The sequence below is a fragment of the Sebastes umbrosus genome, chromosome 10, assembly GCF_015220745.1.
Source record: "Sebastes umbrosus isolate fSebUmb1 chromosome 10, fSebUmb1.pri, whole genome shotgun sequence".
Taxonomy (NCBI): Eukaryota; Metazoa; Chordata; class Actinopteri; order Perciformes; family Sebastidae; genus Sebastes; species Sebastes umbrosus.
In genome coordinates, this window is record NC_051278.1 from 19,915,691 (window position 1) to 19,932,840 (window position 17,150).

The following is a 17,150-nucleotide window of genomic DNA, read 5'->3' on the forward strand; positions in this document are numbered from 1 at the left end:
TAGTCTGCCTGTGTCCGAGGTTTTTCGGCAGATTCAGCATGTTGAATCGGCGGCGGCGCTCGTTGGTGAGAGAAATCACTCTGATTGGTGCTTCAGCTTAAACAAATCAGTGCACGAGAAGAGAAACGGAAGTGAGGAAAACAAGCCAACAAGTAAAGTCAAGAGGAAAAACACAGAGGCAACTGGTGGCCTTCATCAACGTTAATTTCTTTGATGTCGTGTTGGTGTGTCTGGGCCTTTACATGGGCATATGATATCGTCTCATATCAATTGCAGGCCCCTGAATTGAATCGAAATCATATCGTGGAAAACTTAGTGATATCGTATGGTTGTCCAAAAAAATTGATATATCACATCTGCAATTATTATTATTATTTTTGACTGACTTCTTTATTAAGAAGTTTGTTTGGCAGCACTAAAACAGACAGACCTTTTGCTCTTGTGTTGGATTTCTGACAAAGCAGCTGCTCACTGAGTTATTGTTGTGGTATATAACCGCACACAGTAGCCCTGTGTGTGTCACCGAATCAACCAGAAATGCAATCTTAAAGAATATAACTTGATGCTTTGAAACCACCAGCACTTCTCCAGCTTTGGTAAACCAAGTTAATACCCCCAGAATTGAACACCTGTCAGCGTACTTCTGTGCCGAGCAGAAGACACTCTCTGTACTCAAAACGGCTCCTCTCTCCTCTCAACTCCTGCAGGGTTGCCAAGCAACTGTGCTATCAAATAAATGCACTAAGTGCCACATGTTACTTTCTGGCAGACAAAGATGACAGCCTGCCAGAGAAGCTAGACTCACCGACCCCGAGGTTACACAGAATATAGACTTTAAGTTGTAGTCTATGGACTTAACAGTGTTCCACTATATCCGTAAACGGTCCGTTATGACCTCAAATTAACAGCAAGTTTTATTTACACACGAGCATCGTCCAGTCCAGGATGTAAGACATCTAGCATCAAGCTGTTGTTGGTAACATGTTTGGGTTATCATCTCCTCCTTTATCTCCCTCTGGTGATTGCTGCCAAGTGATTACACAACGCTGCGCATTCCTGGTGCCTGGTATCTACTGTGTTAGATCCCCCACGGAGCATAGGGAGTCAGTCTCGCTTAACAGACCGAGAGTTGCACTGTAAACATTAAGCCGTGCTATTGGGAAATCATTGGCCTTTCACATTCATAAGCATTTCGACCTTAAGGTCATACATGTCTCCATAAAAGACATGACAAATCTGTGATGGGAATTCTGTCCTTGATTATGGTATCTAATTACTGAAGTTATCTCCACTGATATATCCAATCAGAGTAGTTTATGCATAACAGAACAGCTCTAAGGAAATTAACATAATTCAGTTAGGGCCTTCAGGGCTCAGCAATAAGGATTGCCTGCTTGGCCAGGGCAAGTAAAATGCCACGTGGGGCTAGTAAATCTAGGTAAAAAAGAATTAAACCAGGGCTGTCAATCGATTAAAATATTTAATCACGATTAATCACAAGTTAATCAAACATTTTTTATCTGTTCAAAATGTACCTTAAAGGGAGTGTTGTTGAACTAGTATTGGAATATAGTAGGGCTGTCAATTGATTAAAATTTAGCGGAAGTTTGGAGCGACAAGCTAGTATGACATGGTTGGTACCGATGGATTCCTTAGGTTCTAGTTTCATATGATGCCAGTATCTTCACCCTACCTTTTAAAATTGAGCCCACTACAACCTTAAAATAGCAAGTTGAGTTAATGCATTAAAGAAATTAGTGGCGTTAAAACAAATTTGCGTTAACGCGTTATTCTGGTGTTCATTTTAATCGTTTTTTTTCCGGAGCTGATGATGGAAGTAACTAAGAAGTGAGCATTCTCGCTTCCATTCTCTCTGTTGAGAGTTGCACATGCTCAGTACTGATCAGACACTCATGAGAAAATGGCGGCAGGTAAAGACAAAGTTTATGAGCGAAGCGCAAGCGAGCATTTCAATTATCCTGGAAACAGGAGTATAGTTGGGTGGCGTGCAGTGGTTTCCAAAACCTTTCTTTAGAGGCCTCCTTTTGTCAGGCCAGAGCAAAACCATGCATCATTTATATTTAGCCTAGCCGTGCTGACAATTAACTTAACTCTTTGTTGTTATTATATAACCATTAATAAATAAAACATATTGTATAAGGACAGGTAGAAATTCACTTCGGCAAAGTAGATTTCTGGGAAAAAATAAATAAAAACATTAACACTGAACCCTGGTCTGTAATGAAATCGCTGCCCTTGGACTAACTTCTTTTTTTCCACCCTCTCTTTTGTTCAAGCAGCCAGGACTCGATAAAAAAGCTACTCTTATAAAAATGCTTTCTCTCCAATCAAGGCAAGTGGAGAAAGGGCAGATTGTCCTGGATGTTGAATGAGGAGAGAGAACAACAAACCAAAACCCGAGGTTCTCCAAAGATAAACACTGAAAGCTCTTGGGGGAGTGGTTAAGGGCCGGGTGGTGTGTGTGTGTGTGTTTCTGCATTTATGTGTGTGTGGTGAGTGCGCACGCGTGCGGGAAAAGTCAGGGTTGCCCCCCCGAGAAAGGTTTCTAAAATAGCAACCGCAAACCAGACAGAATGTAAATCTGCACTTTGAAAAGGGTTGAAGAAAAAGAGCTTTGAGAGACGTAGAAAAACAGGTATTCATTTCAGCCCATTTACAGTTCCAGGAGCAGAGAAATGGGTCACAGCACTCCAGCTCCACTCGGATGGCTGAAATAGGACTCCTGGTTTTATTTTCTTGAGTAATGAATTACAGGTTTTTCCGCCGACTGAAGCTCAATTATATTACAGCTCCTGAAAGCTTCATCATGCCCAGGATGAAGGAATTCAACGCGTAAGCAGAGTAGAATAGAATTGTTTAATTGTATCAGCATGTTTCAGTAAAATCAGAGAGAAATGGAGAGAGAGAGAGGGAAAGTGGCAACTGAGCAAAAGCCCACTGAAGAGCAGAATTCAGCAGTTAAATCAACGGAACCATTTAAATTACAAGCTTCCTCTGGCTAAATGTGTACAATACACACGTAGAGAGATCTTGTCAATGTAGGTGTCCGTGATTTGTCTTGCCCAATACTTTGGGCTGCAGCGCGCAGGTACAAATAATAACATTTCCAGAGAGCCACTGGTGGTTTATGTATGTGATGTGACACGGAGGAGAAGCGACAGACTGACAAAACAAGAATGGCAGCTCCTGAAACGGTTAGTGTAGATGCTGCAATAACAGAGTTGAATGAAGAGTTGAATGAAGAGTATTTCTTCATTGAAAGAAGAACAAGGAATGGAACTGAAGGCTTTTCTCAATGGAAAACATGTTTCTGCTCGTCTCCCGACTGGCTTCAGCAACAGTTTGATTGACAGATGGTTTATCCAATCACCTGCCAAACAGTTTCCAATGACGGCTAGCAGGTCAGGTTAGGGTTTCATGATTGTTTTTTACTTTACTGCCCTTACAAAGTACCTGTGCATAGAATTGGGACATACTAATTTGTCATTACATTGCACCATAAGTTTCGACCCTCTTGCTCATAAATCCGCTGTGCAGAGGATTGTGGGTCAGAATAGCCAGAAAAGCATGCTGGCTTGCATACTGCGAAATATGACCGGATGCAGAAGGACATCCTGATATGTTGGAATCCTGGATTTGAGATACTATGCATTGGGATACACTAAATCATTTTCTGGCATACTAAATAGTATGGTAGTATGGGTATTGGAACGCACAGCTGCTTTTCATTGACACAGACATGGCAGTGCTTCACAAAAGGTGCAGCAGTAAAAAAAAGTTTTGAAAATAATATGACAAGAGTTATTAAGCATGAACTGCTGGAGCTGGCATGGCTATAGCAAGCTAACTTCCTCAAGATGAAAATGATACACCTCTTTAATCCAACACTTATTTTCCCCATATATCTTTGTCCTTCCACTTAATGTAAGCCATGCAGTATCCCTTCTACTCAGTCACGACAGCAGATAAACAAGAATATACACAATTAATCAATACTTCCTGAAAAACAAGTCAATCCTACCTTTTTCCCTATACTGAAAATTGCCAACTGGAGAGTCTCGCTATTTCACAGGTTAAAGTTCAATCAGACTGAACTTGTGTGAGGCAAATGAGGCAGAACCTACTCCTGACAGAAGTGAATGCATCTCTACTTCGTTGAAATGAATGAGAAGCAGCATTGCCAGATGGGAAATGTTAAACTATCGTACCAGAGGCTTAAAATTATCGTATTTTGAGGAATATTATCGCACGCGAGTCATAACCACGATGACAAATAGCCTAAATGTATAGTTTTACAAAACCTGTATTTAAACAATTTTTTGAGACTACCCACGTTGTTTTGTTTTTTTAAAGCAATGTGACGTACCACCTATGATGCGTGGCAGGGGGTATGTGTCCATATGTCCATCAGTCTGACAACAGCCTGCTATTACAAAATTGAATTACAAGACAGCTCGACTGGAAGCTAGGGATGTGCATTTCAATCAATGAATGAATTAAGGGTTTATTTCTACCATATTGTTGGAACAGTGGAAAAGACCAGTGGGAAAACTAAGTAAGACAGTTTTGGTGAGTTTTATTTTGTTTCGGTCTGGTTCGAATAAAGTGTGTTTTACGATGTTCCGCCACTCGAACAGCTGATCTACCAGCTGAAACTACGGGGGGCGCGGCGCACACACCCACACACAATGGAAAAGAGCCTAGCTGAATGTGCCACACATGTATAAAACAAGTGAAAATTATTTTTTTAAGACAAGACAATACTGACTATAAACCCTACTATAAACTATTCAATTATTTATAATTGAATAACTATTATAAAAATTTTAAATCATGACCCATCCCTACTGAAAGCCTGTTCATATTCTGCATGGAAGTTAAGGCGATAAGATATAGCTAACTAAATAAATAACTGGGCTTACTGGTGCATTCAGAGCTATTTCTCATGCAAACGCTTTTCAAATGAGCATCAAGCAGCCGTGCTCGAGAGTCACGTTCATCAACATCATAACCTGCACCAGCAAGCATGATTGGCTGGAAAGAGGGCAAGTAAGAAGAGATGGCGTTATTGATTATACATCGTACAGAGGGCAAAAGTATAGTACTCCGATAATTATTGTACATCTGGCAACTTTTTTTTTTGTCCTGACAGTGGCGACTACTCTTATTGTGGTCCACAACTACACAATAAGAACTGCTGCTGCGTTGGCGCATTCACACGCATTTTGTACAGAATCCAGTCTGCATCTGGTTTGAACATCACAAAATCTCCAAATGACAGATGTCAACCTCATCTGAGGGAATACGCAATTTTCACATCAGAAAGGATTTTCCTCTCTAGCGCTGGCTCTGTCTATTGTTTTCCACTTTTCACTGCATTTTTTCCAAAAGGTGGTCCGTGTAAGGTTTCTCTCAAAGTTCCCTGCTTCTCCATCTTTAGACCAATAGAAATGCTTTACATGAAATAAGAGTACTGCACCTGAAAATCAAAACAACTCATGTTGTACCTAATAATCAATTATGGAGATCATGATTATATGCAATTAATTGTGAAGCCCTACTATCAACGTTTTAGCTGCAAAACAGAGTGCAAGATACAAAAACACAAGTGCTTCTGATGGGTCTGGAGTGTTTTCAATAATATTTCTGCCTGGATTTGGTTGGGTTCGAAGGTGAGGATTGTGTCTTAGTGTCGGGATAAAGACCGGGGAAAGTCCAACAACTCCACGGTGGATCTGATGGAAGCTGGAACAACAGCGCAGTGTTTGAATGCTCAAGAGGGAGCAATAGAGGGGGAAAACGAGAGAGAGAGAGAGAGAAGAGAGAGAGCCTGCAGCACATTCCCCACAAGACACTCACTTCCTGTCTGCGAGTCTTACTCAGCACCCAGGAGGAAGAGGAGGATGAGGCCCTCACACATACTCCCCTCATTATGTGGGTATAGAAGCCAGAAAAATTATTCCCTAAACAATAAAAAAAGGAAAAATACTGAAAACTATAATAACTACATTTTCACTCAAGAGCAATTTTCCTTTCTCAGAGGAAGAGTTTCCACCGGCTTCCAAATTAATACAGTCTTCAACAAATGAAGCTGTGTGTGACAGACATTTCAAAGAATTAGCATCAGCATCCTCTACAGAGAGGATATTAAGTGAAGCAGCAGTACTTATTATCTAATATTAAACAGTACTGATAACATTATCACAACATACCGAGAATACTTGTTAAGACCTTGCATGCGACAACAGTTTTTTTCGGTTCTGAGACAAAGGCATTCAATAATAGTCTGTGGTTCAGGAGCAGGGAAACAAATTAGTTCAATGAAGAAAATGATTCACTTAGCCTAATTATAGGTTGTTGTTGCAGTTTCTCAGCCCAACATGTAGTTAAGATGTGTGCACACACTGGCCCAGCAGGAGGCCATGCTCAGTCACAAAAAACACTTAAGTCTCACCATCGCTAGTCTGAGCAGGGAACCCCACAGCTCCTGAAATTACACCATACATACACTAGGGCTGTGTATAGGTAAGGAAATCTGGTGATACCATAAGTATCATGATACAGGGGTAACGATTCAATATATTGCAATATATTGCGATACTGTACACAAGGCGATATGTTGCCATTTTTTAAATTGAATTTTAGGAGAACTGTCATAGTATAAAGAACATATCATAAATAAACCATTTTAGAATAACACATTTAAACTGTATTCAAAAAACTGCTTGTTTTTTTACCCAAACTGCATGTGATTATCATAAAGTGGGCATGTCTGTAAAGGGGAGACTAGTGGGTACCCATATAACCCATTTTCATTCACATATCTTGAGGTCAGAAGTCAAGGGACCCCTGTGAAAATCGCCATAGCCTCCTTCTCGACAAGCTAGTATGACATGCTTGGATTCTTAAGGTTTTCTAGTTTCATGTGATGCCAGTAACTTCACTTTAACTTTAAAACGGAGCACGCTACATCTAGAGATGCACCGATACTGATACCAGATCGGATATCAGGCCGACTGACTCAAATAGCTGAATCGGGCCGATCTATTCAATTCAATTCTATGTTTATATATTATATATATTATATACTGGATTTGAATTCCTGTTTAAGTTTTGACCAACTTGTTGCTGCATTAATAAAGGTTTACACTTGAATTGTAATTCCTGTTCATTTTTATGATTTTTTACCAAGTTGCTAGTGTACGATTTATTATTTTATTAATAAATAAATAAGTCAGCAAATTTATATCTATGTATTATTTGTTACATGTTATTTTAAAAAGTTAGGAAAGCAATGTTTAAGTCAAGCGTGATGTTGCCTTACACATAAAAGAATGATCCCAGTCACTTCCACACAGTGAGGCATAGAGCTTATTAATTAAACACTGGTATCGGATCGGTTCTCGGTATCGGCCGGTACCCAAAGCCCAGGTATCGCTATCGGTAATGGGACTGAAAAAGTCAAATCTGTGCATACCTAGCTACAACCTCCAAAAGATCAAATAGCGGCCGGGTCCAACGGCAGGCCATCAGAATTTTAAGAGGTTAATTAAAAATGTATAGTGTTTTGGAGAATCAATACAGTATCGCAATGTCAGCAATGTCAGCAATGTCAGCTGGGATAGGCTCCAGCCCCCCCACAACCCTGAATAGGATAAGCGGTTACGGATAATGATGAATGAATGATACAGTATTGCAACATAATATTACAATACTCATGTGTATCAATATTTTCTTACACCCCTAACATACACAGTTGAACATATCGGTGATGTACGCTTAAAAAAAACATGGAAAATCTTGTTGTAGACACACTGAATTCGGTTGGAGTAAATGTTACCTCTTTCCCACACTTGCCTCTGCTCTCTTAACTTCATAATGAATGTTAAAAAAGGCACCCAAGTTCTCTTACACTGTTCTCTACACATAAAACTATCTTTCAAGCTTTAATGCCCATGTCAAGGCACCCAAGCCAATAACTTGGGAGTTCTATTCTAGGGTGCCAACAGTACAACAGTTAAACCCAGATGGCTGTCAGGGTGAGATTGTTTTGTCGCTTTACTCTATTTACTGATCTAGGCCCACGTACCTGCGTCCCTGCCAACGCCAGAGACAGTAAATTTGTAATTGCTAAGCAGCTAACAATTTCCATTTTCTCCCGATGCGAACGGTGCCAGGACGGGGGCGTAAAGAACAGATCCAAATAAAGCGTAGTTTAAGTGTATACACTGGGATTTTGCTTCGGTGTGGAGACATGCTGGTGAGTCTAACATATTTTAAGCATCTTTGAGTTCCTGAAAAGCGCTGTGTAAGTCAAATGTATTATTATATTTGAATGGGCACAGAGGGAAAAATGTATGAAACCCCTGACTATAAGGCTCTTCACCAGTCTGATGTCCCACTCTGACCCCTTTTACTGAGTACAAGTTTATCATTAGCAAATACATTTTCAAATTCCTGACTAAAAGCTAATATAATTGCCATTATGGCCCTAGACTTGACATGCACTGGGGTAAATGCACTTACAGGAGATGAGATTACCCTGTCTGCCATATCAATTAACCAAATAGTGAATAAAATGCTGAGGGTGAGATAGGTTAAATGATAGATACAAACAAATACAATAGTAAAAAGATGATGAAAAAACATTAAAGCTGCAGTCGGTCAATGTAAATATGATGAAAAGATATTTTTTATAAAACTGTCACTATATTCTTACAGTGAGATGATCTAATGGCATTTGCAAGACTTCACAGCACCCAAAGGAAAACAACCATTCAGAGCCAAGCATTCTCTAAAGCAGCTGTAAATTGCTACTTGAGAAACTTGCAAACTCAGATGAAACTAGAGAGGCAAGGATTAATCGATTAGTTGTCAACTATTAAATTAAACACCAACTATTTTGATACTCTATTATCAGTCTATCTAATTGATAATAGATTATATCAGTTTAAGTAATTTTTTAAGAAAAAAAAAGTCAAAATTCTCTGATTCCAGCTTCTTAAATGTGATTATTTTCTGGTTTCTTTACTCATCTGTGACAGTAAGCTGAATATCTTTGAGTTGTGGACAAAACAAGATAATTGAGGATGTCATCTTGGGCTTTGGGTAACGCAGATTGATATTTTTCACCATTTTTCGAACATTTTATAGACCAAGCAACTAATCGATTAATTGAAAAAAAAAAAGAATTGACAGATTAATCAACCAGGAAAATAATCATTAGTTGCAGCCCTAGATCAAACTGTCAAACTAGGCAGCGCTGATCAAATATTAATTAATATTCTGTTACTGTAATGCCTATTTCTCGCCTCAAATGTTTTCAGAAACATATTTTAGTGTACTGTTTAGCTGTAAAATGAAAAAATTTATGACCTGGCCGCCATGTTAAAAACAGTCGAGACGAAACTAAGCACCGCTCCCCGGCCGGAGCAAATTTCTCAGTTTACAGCTAAACAGTACACTACAAGATGTTTCTGAAAACGTTTTTCAGGAGAAATACAAAGGCATTTCAGTAACAGAATATTAATTTATATTTGATCAGTGCTGCCTAGTTTGATTGATTGAAGTTCACGAGTTTCACAAGCAGTGATTTACAGCTGCTTTAGAGAGTGCTCTGCTCTGATTGGTTGTTTTCCTTTGGCCGTGGTAAAATCTCTCAACTGTCATTAAAAGCACAGATTATCTGTCACATGCACTACTGCAATCATTGAGTCGGGCACATAAAGAGATTAGTCTATATACTGGATTAACATATACTGGAAGTAAATGAAATTGAACTGCAGCACTCAAATGTAATCCATGCATCAAAAACTAAATTACTAGGGCTGTCAAACACAATAATAATGCGTTAATGCAAATTAATTTTAATACCACTAATTTTTTTTAACGCATTAAAACAACTTGTGAGTTTTAGTTAGGTTGTAGCGGTCTCAGTTTTAAAGCTAGAGTGAAGATACATACATATGAAACTAGAAACCTAAAGAATCCATTGGTACCAACCGTGTCATACTAGCTTGTTGGGGAGGAGGCTAAATAACGCTCCAAACTTTCGCTAAATTTTGTCGAGGAAAAACTGGCATGGCCATTTTCAAAGGGGTCCCTTGACATACATTTGCATAAAGCAGCATATTTGCCCACTCCCATGTTGATAAGAGTATTAAATATTTGACAAATCTCCCTTTAAAGGTACATTTTGAACAGAAAATGATTGATCACGATAGACAATAATGCAATTAATCCCGATTAAATATTTGAATCGATTGACAGCCTTAAAAATTACACAATTTATTTAATCCTAAATATCTTCGTGCTGTAGTAATGCTTTTCCTATTATCTGTTTTAAAATAGAGCTGCAATGATTAGTCCATTAATCTATTAGTTGATCAAGAGAAAATGAATAAAAGACTATTTTGATATTATATTAATTGTCAGTCATGTCTTAAGTATACTGTACATGCCAAATATTTTGTGGTTCCAATTTCTACAATGTGAGGATTTACATTTTTTTTCAGTTTTATATTTTTAATATCTACGGGATTTGGGCTGCTCATCGGACAAAACAAGACATTTTAAGACGACACCCTGGGCTCTGGGAAATCTAATGAGCATTTCTTACTATTTTGTGACCTGTGATAGGTTAACCGGTTACTGGCAGATAGATCGTTCAAAAATAATCATCAGTTGCAGCTCAATTTGAAATGTCATGTTTCTTTCTATATCAATGTTTATTTGATTTATACTGTGTTCCTATTCTTTGTAAATTTCATCAATTCATGCATTTATCAGTTTGGATTTTGAGCACCATTTGAAAGAAAAGAAGCAATAAATCATTGTCTCCGTCTTTCACTCAAAACCTCATATGTACGTTTAGGGCAGAAATGTGTTATCCATATGGAAGAAAGTGAATTAATATTTAGCCATACTGTACATAAGAAAGTGTACCTCACAGCAGTTTACTTAAAAATTAACCACTGGCATAATGATTTGTAAAAGAGGTGGTTTTTGCTGAAACAGATGGCAATTTCAGCCACCCGAAAAATGCAAACTAGTGCAGATGTCTAACTTAGATCTGGTGAAAAAGATTGAGATGCTGAGCTATTGTTGTTTAGGAAGTAATCGCAGCACGGAACGACCTGTGGCTATTTGCCGAGGTTCAAGCTCTCTTACTTTTCCAGGAAAGAGAAGCCAGAGATACCGTCACAGATAATAAAACGCTGAGTAAAAATATACTGGAGTTCCCATAAAATTATTTCATTAGAGTCCAGATTCTGGCCTTCAGAACATGATGTACGTACCACGTCAAAGTCTGCACCTCATCCAATCAAAACACGGCCAGATGTTACAGCTCTGACCCAACTGGATGAGGCTAAAAGAGCCATTTATTGGAATTTGAATTTACACTTATGAGCTGAAACCAATCTAGACTACGACTGTAGCTTTCTGTATTCACTTAGAGCTACAACGATGTATCAGAATTAACCAGCAACTATTTTGATAACTAAATAACTGGTTTGAGTAATTAAAAATTAAAAATAAAAAAAGTCAAAATTCTGATTGCAGTCTGGTTTCTTTACTCCTCTATGACAGTAAACTGAATATCTTTGAGTTGTGGACAAAACAAGACATTTGAGGACATCATCTAGGGCTTTCACAAACACTGACATTTTATAGACCAAACAACTAATAGATAATCAAGAAAATAATCAACAAGGAAGATAATCGTTAGTTGCCGCCCTATAATCATTACATCATGTGCAAAACTCAACAGATGCTGAGACTGTGTAGCTACATACAACGCCTCCAGACATCCTGGATTCTTCCTGATGCCAAAGGTTAAAGCCGTTTCACAGTTGAGATAGTGTGCTATTCAAACCTGAAACTACAACCAGTCCAGAAAGACCAGGAGATGGTGAAACACAGCAGCCGTTTTCTATTCAACAACCCTCGCTGTGATGTCAACATGAGCAATGTCATCCATGATGTCATGATGCAGCGATTGTAAAACAAGATGTTCGGAGAGATACAAAACCGAACTAACAAAACGGTAAATGGCCGGTAGACTGGATAGATTATACATAACACATACAGACGTGCAATCACAGACACTTTCAGGAACGTGGCGCACGGTTTGTCCGGGACGCTCAGATTTAGGGCCGGCCCCTGGTTAAGTTGTTTTCCTGGAAGAGTTGGGGATGACATGGAGCTTTGAGGAATGTACCGAGCAGCGAGGCAGCAACCAGGACATTCTCAGGGGGAACTACGTGTGTGTGTGTGCATGCGTCTGTGTATAGGATAAACTTCTTTCAAGACCAGACGCTTAGTAACAAATTCAAATCAAACATTACAAAGGAACGCTTGTTTTAATTACACTATGCTTATGACTGATGTTCCTCCTCAGGTCTTGTTTGGCTGCTTCTCAGCCTTCTCGGAAATGACAAAGAATCCAGCCCATTTACTGTACCTAAGACTCTAATGTTCCACACGCTTATGTTTTGAAATGTGTGATAATAAATTACCTCAACCTCTGAGCTTCCAGGACATCTCAACAGAGACCGGCCTGGCCCGTCTTTATTCTAGCCTGTCAACGCTGATTTAATGTTCACTGTCACTTGCACGTCATTAGAGGAGAGATCACACAATGAATCAAATGTATCACCAAAACAAAATTAATACCACAAGTGCAGGAAAAGTCAACATGATGGTGTAAAAGAACAAAGATGACTTCTTTTTAAAGGAATCTAACATTAAAGCTTCAGTAGGAAGAATATTTTTGGCATCCATGGACAAAAATTCCATAATAACCTTCCAGCATATTGTTATTCAAGTGTTCTGAGAGATAACTAGACTGCTCCTCCTCATGGCTCTGTTTTCAGGCTTTAAAAATCTAGCCTGTGACGGGAGACTTTGGCCAATCACAGGTCATTTCAGAGAGAGAGCGTTCCTATTGGCTGTTCATTCAACGGAGGCAGCTGTCAATCACTCACAAACTCTGATCAAACGGTCAAACTAGGCAGTTAGAAAGTTTGCTCCGGCTGGTGGGCGGTGAATGGTATTCCCTCAACTGATGTCAACATAGCTGCTGGGTCACAAACTTTCTCATTTTACAGCTAAACAATACACTACAAGATGTTTCTGAAATCATTTGAAGCAAGAAATAAGCATTACAGTAACAGAATCTTAATTCATGTTTGATCAGCGCTGCCTAGTTTGACCGTTTGATCAGAGTTCGTGAGTGATTGACAGCTGCTCGGAGACGGTAAGGCTCCAGCTCGGCTCTGATTGGTTGTTTTCCTCCGGTCTGTGAAATCTCACAGATGTAATTAGGAGCACCGGAGGACAACGGGGGCACATGATTTTTTTTCAGATTCCCCGTCTCATACACCACTGTCAGGATATAGTGAAAGTTTTATAAAAATAACTTTTTTTTTTAAATCATATTTGCTCCAATTCTACCTACTGCTGCTTTAAGTTGAGGCAGAATGCATCAATAAGTCATGAAAAAATGTTTTCCATGTTCTTTTCTAATGCAAACTGTTGCCACTGTACTTGTATAACCCTTCAGCCTCTTTCTAAGCTTTACTGAAAAGTAAGCAAACTGCATGTTCAGGTCAGTTTCAGTTTAGTCAACAAACAAAATGCAACACCATGGCAGTCTGTGTGCAGCGACAGCCTGTGGTCGGGGCATGTTACTGCCTCCACAGGGACAACTATTGATTATTATCTTCTCATGTATTTGACCTCTTCAACCTTCTGCTCAGAAGTTTAGTTTCAGACAACACCTACAGCCCCATGTAACTGTAAACGTGCTAACACACTATAGCTAATTGGAAGGCTAATTGACGCCTAATTGTGTCAGCTCACTAATTGGTGCGTTCAGGATCACAAACACACGACACGCTCACGTTTCCTGAGCATGCAAGCTAAGAAAGAGTGCTTAAATTTGAAGTTTAAATAGGAATTGTTTACAGAAAGTGTACTTTTATGAGTCTAACTGAAACAAAGGGCCTGCTGAAGAAGTGTGCTGCACACTTCTCGGAAACAACGACGGGCTACAATAATTAGGAGATGTATGCAGTAAAGTAAGTTAGGATGTCGAAAAACTGCATTATTCGGTGAAAATACTTCCTATTCTAACTTTTCTTCTACTTTTTTATTTATTTTTTACCTAATAACATGATTTCCAACTTCTTACGGTCCACCCGAAACCTCTCCTCCGTCCACTCCGGGTCTGGCAGCGGATGGAGTCCGCTCAGGTCGTCCTCTGATCCGGGTAGAGGAGAGTCGGCGCTCCGCTCGCTGTTGGAGCCCTGGTCCGACTGCTGCTGCTGCAAGTATCCGCTCAAAGTGTCGCACTGGGCAGCCATGGCGCTGCGCAGCTACTTCTCTCGCAGTGGCCCACTGCGTTTTTAAATCAAAAAGTTAAGAAGTCGAGCTGGAAGCAAAAGCAAAGTTGAACTTTTAACTTTTTTTTTTTTTTTTTTTTTTAATTCCAATTCATTGCGGCGCAGTTTGAGAGCTTTTCCTCTGCACGTTTTCTTCTTCAAGCCTCTTCGTTTTCCCCCATTACATTACAGACACACTCTTCTAAAAATAGGCAGCAGCAGCAGCACTGGTCCGTCCACCAGTTATAGGTTGTCCACAGAGTTAACGGAGCGTCGTCCAGCAGCACACAGCAAACATACCAACCAGCTCCTCCACAAAGTTTCACGTGTCACCCTACAAAAAAACAAGAAAAAAAAAAAACAGGACTCCTCCCAGAAACACTTTTTTTTTTTTAACATCTTCCTCCTCCTGGGGTTCAAGTGAAGTCTCCACAGTATTTTCACTAGATTGTGTTTTTCTGTCTGTGGGACACAACTTTTATATCTCATTTTTATAGGAAACTGTTGAGGGATTATTCTTATAGCCAATTACATTTATTTAATTTTGTTAACATTTAATTTATTTGTTTTATTTAATTATTTTATTTAAAAGGGACCATGTACAGTTTCAAACATAAATGTCACCATTTGATGCACCGTACCAGATTATAGCTTTAAACTAATTCACATCTGTAGTCCCTTGGCAGGTCAAATCAAAGAAACATACTACAGAGTCATACAAGAAAGAACATACAAAACGCAGAAGTTTAGTTACATTACAAGTCAATTTATACCATATGAAGGAAGAATCTGAGTCCTGGGTTACACGGCACATTGTAACTACCATAACTTTAACCAGTTATAAAGACACAGAGACACGTATTCTCCACCCTCAGCCTGGAATTTGTTCCAAAATGATATAAAAATGGTATCATTGGTATATTTTTAAGGCTTTAGAAGCAGACTCTATGGCAAGCCAATGTTTTTAGCCCCCTTGTTGTACAGCTGACTCTCAGAAAAGTTCCTTTTTGTCCCCCCATTTGTCTTTAGATAGTTCTCTTTTAATGCAAATTATAGTGCTTTTAGTGTTTGTGAATTGTATTTTATTTCTATTTGTGTCTGTGTCTGCAACTTTGTGTTCTTGCGGCTGACCGTCTTGGCCAGAGGATCTTAATCTCAATGGGACTAACCTGGTTAAATAAAGGTTAAATAAAATAAAAAATAGATATGAAATTAAACCAAGACAGGCTTTACTTGTGCAAGTGCATATTTGTATGTCCTTTTTTCACTCAGGCTGGCAGTTTATAATAAGACCCCATGCAACCAATTTATTGGTTTATAGAGGAAACACTCCACATCCTGAGAGTGTGTAAAGGGAAGCGATACAGGAAAGAGAAACCAAAGCAAGCCTACATTAAGAACTCAAAAAGGAGCCACAATCCAAAGATGCTGTTTATGTACTGATGCTGAATAAAGTAAGTGGAGTTGAGAGAAACATTAGTAAAAACCAAAGAAATGGTCATATCCAGTAAACATTACATTCCAGACTTATGCCAACCCCTAACAATCATGGGACACCCTGGCCACCTTATTCTTTATAGATACCACTTAATATGTTTTTTTTAAAAAGGCTCTTCAGAGGTTGCACCTACTTAAGGAGCTTAATGACTTCGGGGTGAGCCAGAATATTCTTGAAATGGTGTACAAGAATGTGGTGGAAAAGCATCTTGTCCTTTAACATGGTCGCTTGGTACGGACTCTTGAATGTCAAATGTAAAAGGGAAACTGTCAAGAGTGGTTAACACGGCCAGTAAAATTATAGGGAAACCACAGATGCAACTAAGCAGCAGGCATGTACTGAATACCAAAAACAAAGCTCTTGACATAACAAGTGACCCGTCCCATCCATTGTACCCACAATTTGAATTGCTTCCCTCAAGGAAGGCGCTTTAGACCGCCATGAGCCACCAAAAATGTCTATAAGAAATCATTTGTCCCAAGCACAGTTCAATTCTTAAATTAATCCCCCTCACCCCCACCCTGCGCTGAATTTGCACATTTGTCTCATGTTTGCGGCATTTGTACATTGTACATTTGCATAAGGCATACGGAGCTGTACTGGATTGCATTATGATGGAACTCAAAGCTCCTCCAATGTTTTTATTGTTTCTTACTATTGTCTTATTTGTAACTCATGTTGATTGTGGTGAAGTCAAAGATCATTTTCTACATTGTGGACAATAAAGTTTCTAACTAATACTACAGTAATACAGAACCAGGAGGTCAGTAGCATATACAGTAAAAGGTTTGCAAGTCCCTGTAGATAGAAAATTCCAGTATTCTTCTCATGCTGTGGCCAGGAAATGATTAATGTCAGTTTCCAGTGATATATGGCCTTGTTAAGTACGATTTTCCATCTTAGTCCATGGGCCAGACCAGATACCGGTACCATCTGGGTGGGCAAAACCTTACCTATACTAAATTGCTTCTAAAGTAAACAAGTAAAATTAATATATGATAGCCTTTCCACAGGAGCAGCTTTTCATATTTATTGGACATTTTGTTATTTTCCCCTATTAGCACCTTTGCATAATTTCCAAAAAGCACACAAACCGCCAACATCATATTAACAGTGATGTAATCTTGAACCTAAGGCAACTTAAACATTTATAAAGGTTGTTATTGAATCTGCATACACATGTTGTTGTTTTGAAATGAAAGAAATGCTGTTGAAGTATGAACATATAATATTGGCAAGTGAAACAT

At 39.0% G+C, this 17,150-nt stretch overlaps 1 protein-coding gene across 1 annotated transcript in view; it reads right to left on the reverse strand.

Annotated features, from left to right (window-relative positions):
* LOC119495809 (protein bicaudal C homolog 1-like) overlaps positions 1-14,759 on the reverse strand; it is an 83,188-nt gene extending 68,429 nt beyond the window's left edge. Inside the window, exon 1 of the mRNA XM_037782623.1 lies at positions 14,189-14,759. Within this exon, the coding sequence (XP_037638551.1) occupies positions 14,189-14,387 (199 nt within the window). The 5' untranslated portion in view covers positions 14,388-14,759. The remainder of the gene's footprint in view (positions 1-14,188) is intronic.
* Positions 14,760-17,150: the final 2,391 nt, after the last annotated feature.